Source organism: Rhincodon typus, unplaced genomic scaffold (genome assembly GCF_021869965.1).
Source record: "Rhincodon typus isolate 14 unplaced genomic scaffold, sRhiTyp1.1 hic_rhity00006483, whole genome shotgun sequence".
In the NCBI taxonomy this organism is placed as follows: Eukaryota; Metazoa; Chordata; class Chondrichthyes; order Orectolobiformes; family Rhincodontidae; genus Rhincodon; species Rhincodon typus.
This window is the reverse complement of record NW_025972121.1, coordinates 1-9,935: the sequence shown is the minus strand read 5'-3', so window position 1 is coordinate 9,935 and position 9,935 is coordinate 1. Positions and strand designations below refer to the sequence as shown.

Sequence of the window (9,935 nt, the reverse complement as noted above, 5' to 3'; positions counted from 1 at the left end):
TTTCTGATGAAGGGTCTAGGCCCGAAACGTCAGCCTCTCTGCTCCTATGATGCTGCTTGGCCTGCTGTGTTCATCCAGCCCTGCACCTTGTTGTCTCGGATTCTCCAGCATCTGCAGTTCCTACTATCTTTGATTCCATACCATATGCAGCAGTTTTTGGTTACAAGAAATTTGGTACAAAAGTTTCAGTTCATAGGAAGCAAAAACTTGTCCATGGAGCTAATATTCATACAGAACATGACTAACGTATTTTCAAAAAGAGCACAAACTTTAACAAATTAAATAGACATACAGATCTCAATGACAGATTTCAAAAGCTCCCAATTATTTGACCTTCAATCAGGACTTTGTTTAAAGGCACATTCCTCACAAACTAACTTAATTTTTTCTGTTTTATATATAAATTTTACCTTGGTCTTACGATTGCTTCAACTGGTCTTCGGCTCTGCATAACATTTTCATTACTCTTCGGTTTCAGCTCTGGTTCTGATGAGGTCTTCACTTCAGGTTTGATAGGCTCAGAAGGCTTTTCATTGGAATGCTTTCCCTTAGTACAACCCTAAAAATAAAAATCAAAGTAAAATTCTGGCTTTCAAGCTTAACAAAGCTTGGTTTCCTTCAAAATGTTAGCTCAGATTTTAAGTCAAAGTGACAAAGGGACGGTGTTGATCTCTAAGAAAACTGCCCAAACAGATATAGCTAGTTTTACAGATTTCCCATTATTAAAAACGTTATTTTCATTCTGTCTCTGTCTAGAAGAAATCTCGGATAGCCAGGAGAAGTGAAGGAGTCTGATCAGTCAGTCACATGAAAGAATACTCTGATATCCAAATTCACTTTTTAATCATTTACAGGAAGTAAAATAAAGATTAGCTCATGCATATGGAATTATACATTTCTTTGCTCCAGTTACACCAATGTATGACAGGCAGAGCTGAATAAAGTTTCACCATTATGAATTGGGCATTTCTTTCAGGGCAGTAAGCCTTGTGCATCACAACTGACTATTACATCTGAATGCCCACAAACTGCATGCAAAGTTGTTAATTCTCAAGTCTAGCTGCTGTCAGATTCTACCTTACCTATTTAATGTTTATTTTTGGAGTTGGGGGGTGGAGAAACAAAAGTTCAGCGCAGCTCCCTGGTTCTAAGTGTTGTGACAGTTCCCTGGATAGCGTGACCTCAGGAATTGTTGTCTGTAGTTACAAATAAGTTCAAGATTGAGGTAATGAAGTTGCTTGTTGAAGAACTTGACCAAATGATGCAATGGAGCTGTGTACCACATGGGTGTACTCGATGGCGACTTGCACTTAAGAGAAACCAAGAATTGCTGCAAATCTCAGCTTGGGTGCTGGACAAACAACAGCCTTCCTGTAAAAGGGCATCAAGAACCTCTCAAATAGGAGCTGCCATACCAAGTCCCCCAGTTTAGCTCTGAAAGGAACCAGTAGCAAGGAAACTCAATTCTATTATGGTCTTCAAACCCAAAGGCATAGTGCTTCTTCCCAAGCCTATTTGCAGATCTGTCTGCAGGTGGTGGCAGATGTTAAGTGACAGCTTCTCTAATTATAAAAATGCCTTCTACACTGTCCTTCACAGAGTTGGAGGCTACAGGAACACCTATGTATACCCTGTACACTGGATAACATGGGTAGAGTCCCTGGTTCCCCTCTGCTTACTCATCCACAGTTGCAGTCCCTGGAGCTTCAGGTCTCTGATTCTGCTATCATTGCTCTTTGTTCCTTCCCTTGTTTTCTTCCATCATCTTTTGGATCTTATCAAGGTTAAGACAGCTGTGGGATTTGGTACTTCCAACACCCAGTTTGAAATTATACTCCCCTCTGAAGAAAATGCAAGAATGGAGATATATGCTTTGCATTTGGCAATCTTGTCACAGTTGAAGTAACTCTGGGTCTTCATCAGGCTGGTCCTGTCTTCAGTGAGAGCCTACCCTGCTGCCACTTGTACATGGCGAAGTGCAACCTCCATAATTGGTTCTTCTCTTTCCCATTGTTGCTACGTGCAATATATTGCAATTTATCTTAAGATTGATGTTATTTGACAAATGCACGCAGAACAATGTGAATTTATTGGTCATTCATTACTCTTTGCAATGCAGTCCTTACACACTGGAAATTTTAGCCTGCGTAAGTTTCACCCCAAGTTGTTAACACACACATGCACAGGCCTACAAATGGGTCTGTGCAAATTAATGTGCATTAACTTCCCATACCCCTCCAACCCCAAACCTTCAACAGCACCACTAGTGAATTTTAGATCCTACCTGCGAAAGATTAATGAATGAATGGAAATGGTGCGGAGATAGTAATTATAAATTTAATGTTATCCAATTCGATTAGAAGAATAAAAAAAGCAAATTATCTAAATGGACAGAAGTGTCAAAATACTTTGGTGCACAGGGATCTGGTTTCCTTGTGCAAGGGTCACAGGAAGGAGGTTTGCAGGTAATAAAAAGAGTAATTTATCACTAAAGGAGCAGAGTATAAAAGTAGGGAGTATTGAAGCAATTGTGGCATTGATGATACCGCATCTGGAGTACTGCGTACCGTTTTGGTCCTGTTTACTTGAGGAATTATATAACTGCATTGGAGGTAGATCATTAGATTAATTCCAGAGATCAAAGGCTTGCCTTATGAGAGATTGGCAAATTTAGGCCTAAACTGCTCAGAGATCAGATGATGATCAAATTGAGGTATAAAGATGCTAAAGAGAACTGACAAAGTAGACGTACAGCGAACATTTTTCCTTCTGGGGCAATCGAGACAGGTCATAGTTTTAGGCTAAGAGATAGCAGATTAAAACAGAGATGAGGAAGAATTCTGCTCTCAAATTAATGGAGTTCATTATCCCAGAGTGTAGTGGATGCCAGCACACAATAAATTTGAGGAGAAATACACAGATTATTAATTTGTAATGGTTTAAAGAGTTTTGGTGAGCAGGCAGGAAAGTGGAGTTGAGGCCAAGATGAGATCAGACATGATCGTATTGAATGTTGGAGCAGGCTCTAGATTTTGAACTGCCTCATCTTGCTTCTGGTTTTTACGCTTGCAATTTTTATGATGTGGAGCTGCCGGAGTTGGACTTGGGTGGACAAAGTCAGAAGTCACATAACACCTGGTTATGCTTCAACAGGTTTATTTGAAATCACAAGCTTCCCCTAGTGAAGTAACAGAACTCTGCAAGCTTGAGATTTCAAATAAGTCTGTTGGACTATAACCTGGTGTCATGTGACATCTGACTGCGATTTTTAGACCTTAATCACATTTCTTTTGTAGTGATTATTTATGTTCACTTCAACAGCCTGAAGGGACTGCTCATGCAGTAACCACTGGCACTTTTAGTTCCAACTGCTTCTTTTAGGTGTATTCTTGCTGCACTAAGATGTGCAAAGAGATCTGGGTCCCCTCCCTTCTGCATTCTTAAAAACCTTCAATGAGAAAACTATTTGGCAAAAGATAGTGGTCGTTAACTTTGATTTTGACTCTTTCACCCCTTATTACATACTTCAACTCCCTTCCCCCACCAAACTAACTTTTGATAGCCTTTTCATCTCATTCTGTCCTTCTTCAATCTCCCACTTTGTCGACTGGCCCTTTCTCTCATCCCCTCCCATTGAGATTCCCATGCTCAGCCTCATCCTTACAATTCTTCTCATTCAGTTCCACTTCTGTTCTTCCTCCTAAGCTCACCGATTTACCCAACTGTGCTGTCTACTCTTAATATCCAACTCCCACGCTTCTTTGTTCCCATGGCTGTATATGACTGTTACTTTTCCCTCTGCAGCAGAGATTGATTGCTCCATTCTCTAGGATCCCTCCAGTACCCCCATCAATCATGTCCCCGATGTTCATTCCCTAACTTTTAACTCAACCTAACTCTCTACCCACCTTTTCAGTTAATCCTCCTTTTATGTTGAGCTCTGCTTACCTGGCCCAGTCAGGTTTACTATAAATCAGCTGGTATGGCTGATCACTTGGACGGGGTATTGAACCTGCTCAGTCTTCAACTTTAACTCTAAGTATTTGAGTAGAAGGTGGCAGATTTTTCATGAATTGGTCACAAAGGATAGGCTTCAGCTCTAACACTACAAGCAGGTACACAGAGAAATGGCCTTTTTTTTTCCCCTCAGGGTGCCAAGTTATTGAGGACATTTTTATTCACCAGAGCTTGTAGGAAGCAGCTGATGCCACTGGGTACATACCCAGTATATAAAGTTGGGTTTGTGAACAGACAAAGTTGCTATTTCTGGCTAACCAATGACTACTTTTGAGCAAAACTACAGTGGGCTAGGATGTTGACGTGAATTTATGATGTTCTAATGAATGCAAAAGTAGTCCCCACCAATTACGATTGGGAAAGCCAACCTGCCTGAAGAGGTTTGGGAAATTAATAGTAGATGTTTAATGCACTGTCAGGATACAAATTTTCCCAATTGGCACAAAGGATCTACACAGAATCTGTGATTAGCAGAGAAGCTGTCATGCCCATGCAGTCTATTCCGCTAATCACAGTTCTGAAAGAAAGCTCGCTCTGTCCAGGCATATGATGCGAGTCAAGGAAATCAAGAGCAGACCTGGGGCTTGGTGAGAGGCGGTTTGGTGAGTGGGAAGAACGACATCTGTTTCCTTTTGTTTAGCTTTCCTATCATTCCCACCTACAGGCATAGGTACGTGCACAGCTGCAAGGGAAGGAAGGGTCTGTTTATCGGGTGGGTGGGTGGGTGGACGGACGGACGGACTGATAGACAAGCCAGCAACATAAATGAATGGTCTACAAGCGCCCTAACAATAACCAAGGTGAAGTATACAAGATGATATACTGGGTGCCTGCAATAAAGGGACAGCAATAATTATGGTGACTTCAATCTACATATAAAGTGGAAAATTCAAAAGGGTCATAGTAGCATGCTGGAAACAACTAAACAGTAAGTTACTTTAGACTTGTTATTCTGTAATACGACAAGGTTAATTCAAGATTCACAACAACAGAATATTCAATTCAAAAAGGAGAAGGTTTGGTTCAAGACTAATATTTTACACTTAAGGGCAAATATATGTGCATAAAAGCTAAACTAGCTGAAGTGAACTGGCATACATGATGAGACTAGTATGATGGTCCTATGCCTTTAAGAGGGATTTGTTCTGTGCTGTTTCTCACGCAGAGAGGTGTTGCCAGTGTGCCGGAATGTCTCCTTCAGAAGTAGTGGATAAACAGCTTTGAGCTCCCCAAGTGGTTTTTTTCCTTAAAATTAAACACTCACTGCTGCAGTCAGAAGTCTGATTTCTTTCTCTGCTCCTAGACTCATTATTTCACTGTTCCTTTCTCCTGAACTGGAGACAGTACCTGAGGAAATCTGTTTTGCTGAATTTGCCTTTGCCGAGGATGTGTTTTTGGGATACTGCTATATTGGAATAGTTGATGAGTAGTATGATATATTATTTTGTTAAGTATTTCAGTACAGTTAAAGTTACGTCGGTTCTTGTTTTAGTTTATATTTTAACTGTGGCATAAGAATAAAAAGTGTGTTTTACTCAAAGCCTCCCAATGTTCATTACCCTTTGTTTCAGGTTACTGAGCCAACTTTGAATCTAATTCGACACATTAGCCCATATTCCAAGGCTTTTATTTTTTTTTAAACTAGTCTGCCATGTGGGACCCTGTCAAATGCCTTTTTGAAATCCATGTAGTCACTTCCACTGCGTTAGCCTCACTGATATTTGTCACTTCCTCAAAGAATTCAAAAGTTGTAACGCATGACCTTCCCTTAAAGCCATGCTGGACCTGACTACTCCATACCTTTCTAAGTGGCAGTTTATCCTATCTCTCAGGGTTGATTTTAACAGTTTGCCCATCACTGAAGAAAGACTATCTGGCCTATAACTGTTTGGCATTTCAGAGTCATAAAGCAGGGAAACAGACCTTCACTGATTTCCTTAAACAAAGCCAATTACGCCAATATCATCTTTATGAACAATGCTACCCAGCCACCTTTACTTCGCTTCCTATCCTTCTTGAATGTCAGAGACCTTTCATTTTTTTTATTCACTCGTGGGACATGGGTATTGCTGCTGTCCAGCATTTATTGTCTATCCCCAGCTGCCCTGGAGTGGGTGGGTCTGGGTGGGAAGCTTTTCGGAGGGTTGACTCAATTGGCCAGGAGGCCTCTATGTGCACTGTAGAGATTGTATGCTTACTGATGGAGGGCAGACTTTGGACAGTCAGGAAGTGAATTACTTGTTGCACGATTCCTAGCCTCTGACCTGCTCTTGTCACCACTATATTCGACAAGTCCAGTTGAGTTGTCGGTCAATGGTATCCCCCAGCATGGTGATAGTGGGGATTATCATGGGGAAGATTTCAGAATTGAACATTTAAAAGGCTACAGTTGTGCACTTAGAAAAACTGAAAAGTAATCGGGAACAGTCAGCATGATTTTGAGAAAGGAAAGTCATGTTTAACCAATTTACTGGACTTTGTTGTAGGATTAACATTTCCTATGGAGAAAGGGAAGTCTATAGAACACCTATAGAGTGTATAGAACATACATCCAGTATGTCTGGACTTTTTTTATTTGTGTTCCACCGCAAGCTTTCAAGAATCAGGAGAAGTTAAATAAAAGCTATTAAATAAAACGTAATTAGGAGTTTATATCATACTAATTTACATAACTGTGCTAAGCTACAAACTGGGACCAGATTTCCTGTCAAAAATAGCAATCTCGACATTTACTTTCACCTGTAAGAATATTAACACGTCATCCCAACAATATTTTGCCACACAAATATTTGTCAGTATTATACGTCCAAAGTGCCACATGGCAAAGAAGTAAATGACTTTAAATCAAGCAGCAAACCAGTATCTCAGCTACATCTAACATAATCTTACCGGAATATTCAAGAAATCAGAAAAATCTGTGGTGCGTCTCTTGCAGCAAGACCATCCCTAAAAGACAAATAAAAGCTTGAGAGTTACATAATGAACTATTTCTGACATTCTGTTAACATGTTAAATGTTATTTTTAAAACGTTTCAGAAATGATCACTACATTTGATATGACAGTGGTAGATGCTTATCAAACATTGAGCAGCTATTTATTTTACTAAGGCCCCCTGCCACCTCATCTTTGCCATATTGAAAAGCAGATGTAAGGTGAAGGTTGTTATAGGAGTTGATTAGAGCTTGTGCTTAATAACTCCAATGTGACAGATTTGGTCCTAGCACCAGCTAATGTAATTCTCAGGGCCTGCCTTTCTACCTCCCCCATTGTCATACTATGGCATCACGAGAACCACTAGACAGGCAGAAATTGCTTGGGGCTGGGGTGGGGGCGGCGGTGAGAATCATGGGTAACAACCTTTTGATAATTGAGGGAACTACAAGACGAGATACGAAAGCTCACAATATTGTACAAACATTAACTTTATCAAGTACGCAACTTAAAATGGTCATCTACTAAACTTAGCTGATTCTTAGTACTTTAAATTTCTCCATACGATAAAGACTTTCACTGTATAGCCTTTCATCAAAAGGATTTGTGACTTTCCTTTCATAACTCAAGCTTCTAATGCAAACCAAAAACATAAGGAACCAGTTTCAGAAGAAAAGTGCCAGATTTAACTGGACATGTAAAACAGTAATCTTGAATGTAATACTTTTATTAAACTATATATTCAATTTTTGATATACTGAGTCACATTGATCCTGTTCTTTTAAAACTTAACTGAACTCATGAGGCAGAATAATTTCTAAAATAGGAACCGCTGACCAATTATCTACAATACTAAATATTTCAAAAACAAAAAAAAAAATCTATATTTATTTTGCTTCATTCTTGCCACTATGCATACCCCCATGGCCCAGGTCTTTCAATAGGAGGACAGACATTGCTGCAGTACATATATGAACCAAGTGGAAGTCACGATGTACCTGACCCCACATGAATTATCCAAGAAGTTTAAGCTTCCAATGGGCAATTTACCCAGCATTTGGGACCCTCTGAAAACTTCATCAATTCTCAGAGCTAGAGACTTTGGAGGGTTCTGTCCTGCTTACCTGTCAAGTATGCATTCACTAGAGTTCATTAAGGAATACTGTTTATTAAATGAGAAAAAAACTAATCACAGGTAGAAACTAAATAAAACCATTAAAATTGTAATAGAAAATTTTAAAATATTAATGAGTCAGCAAAATTAACATTAAATGTTTAAGAGCAAAAAATGTAATATCTACAAAGTGCCACAGAATTTTCATTAATATGCAGTTTAAAATTCCTTTGTTACCTGCAGTTGCCCTTGAGGGGTGTTCCCAGTCCCTTCTGCTGCCATTGGTTTGCTTCCCTTGCCCTGTGTTGAGGTCTATCCTCTTTGTAAAATGATGAAGGCATCAGAGAACTCCAACATTAGAAGATTGGCCATAAATAACATGGGCAGGTACTGGGTAGTTTATCCTACAATTTGCAAGGGTTGGAACAAATCCAACACCAATCAGAAGTTCTGGGCCCACATTCAAAACTCTAGCATAATTAATACTTACTGATCAGTTATATACTTGTGAAATTATTGAGTACCCATAACAGTTTCACTAATGTGGTCCCATTGCAACCATAACCAGTTAAAATCATAAACTACGCCCCTGTAATAATTCAATCCATCACAATGTGAATTGCAAGTATATTTCTTTGCTTGTCTTTACAGTGTAAGAGTGCACATGTGAGGGAGCGTTTGAAGTCAAGCAGCAAATTCCTATTTTTAGACACTTGTACCTCCTCCCTGGATGAGCAAGGGGCTGCAAAGCTGCTACAGCTACACAAGGCTATAGTATGAGTCAATACAGGTGGTAACATGGCTAAGTGAGAATATGTCCCCTGCGCAAGGTCACGAGATTTCAGCCTCTCAAATTTGATTTTTTGTACTTCTTGACTCACTGTTTTTATCTAAAGCCATTTACCATAGTTTGACAATTTCCATCAAACTGGGATTGGATTCTTAAAATTAACAATGTATAATACAGAGTTCATCCCACACAACAGTCTGAAAAACAATTTGCTGAAGAGGGCACGAGACAACAAGGTGCAGGGCTGGATGAACACAGCAGGCCAAGCAGCATCATAGGAGCAGAAAGGCTGACGTTTCAGGCCTAGACCCTTCATCAGAAAAGGGGGAGGGGAAGGGGGTTTTGAAATAAATAGGGAGAGAGTGGGAGGCGGACAGAAGATGGATAGAGGAGATGATAGGTGGAGAGGAAACAAACAGGTCGAAGAGGTGGGGATGGAGCCAATAAAGGTGAGTGTAGATGCGGAGTTAGGGAGGGGATAGGTCAGTCCAGGGAGGACGGACAGGTCAAGGGGGCGGGATGAGGTTAGTAAGTAGGAGATGGGAGTGCGGCTTGAGGTGGGAGGAGGGGATAGGTGGGAGGAAGAACAGGTTAGGGAGGCGAGGACGAGCTGGACTGGTTTTGGAATGCGGTAGGGGGAGGGGAGATTTTGAAACTTGTGAGATCCACATTGATACCATTGGGCTGCAGGGTTCCCAAGCGGAATATGAGTTGCTGTTCCTGCAACCTTCGGGTGGCATCATTGTGGCACTGCAGGAGGCCCAGGATGGACATGTCGTTTGAGGAATGGGAGGGGGAGTTGAAATGGTTTGCGACTGGGAGGTGCAGTTGTTTATTGCGAACCGAGCGTAGGTGTTCTGCAAAGCGGTCCCCGAGCCTCCACTTGGTTTCCCTGATGTAGACGAGGCCACACCGTGTACAGCAGATGCAGTATACCACATTGGCAGATGTGCAGGTGAACATCTGCTTGATGTGGAAAGTCTTCTTGGGGCCTGGGATGGGGGTGAGGGAGGAGGTATGGGGGCAGGTGTCGCACTTCCTGCGGTTGCAGGGAAAAGTGCCGGGTGTGGTGGAGCTGGAGG

General features: G+C 41.0%; 1 protein-coding gene across 1 annotated transcript; it reads right to left on the bottom strand.

Annotated features, from left to right (window-relative positions):
* Positions 1-98: 98 nt before the first annotated feature.
* On the bottom strand, positions 99-8,428 carry LOC125482156 (cysteine and histidine-rich domain-containing protein 1-like). Its single transcript, XM_048594155.1, has 3 exons — positions 8,301-8,428; positions 6,907-6,963; positions 99-559 (listed from the first exon to the last, which is right to left on the bottom strand). The coding sequence occupies exons 1-3, from the start codon at positions 8,343-8,345 to the stop codon at positions 407-409; spliced, it is 255 nt and encodes an 84-aa protein (XP_048450112.1). The 5' UTR covers positions 8,346-8,428; the 3' UTR covers positions 99-406.
* Positions 8,429-9,935: the final 1,507 nt, after the last annotated feature.

Excerpts from the sequence above, each read along its gene's own strand:
- LOC125482156 (XM_048594155.1), bottom strand. The coding sequence starts at position 8,345 with ATGGCAGCAGAAGGGACTGGGAACACCCCTCAAGGGCAACTGCAG. Across the intron at positions 6,964-8,300 it reads CCCCTCAAGGGCAACTGCAG|GGATGGTCTTGCTGCAAGAG; the intron begins GTAACAAAGGAA and ends TTTGTCTTTTAG. Across the intron at positions 560-6,906 it reads CTGATTTCTTGAATATTCCG|GGTTGTACTAAGGGAAAGCA; the intron begins GTAAGATTATGT and ends TTTTATTTTTAG.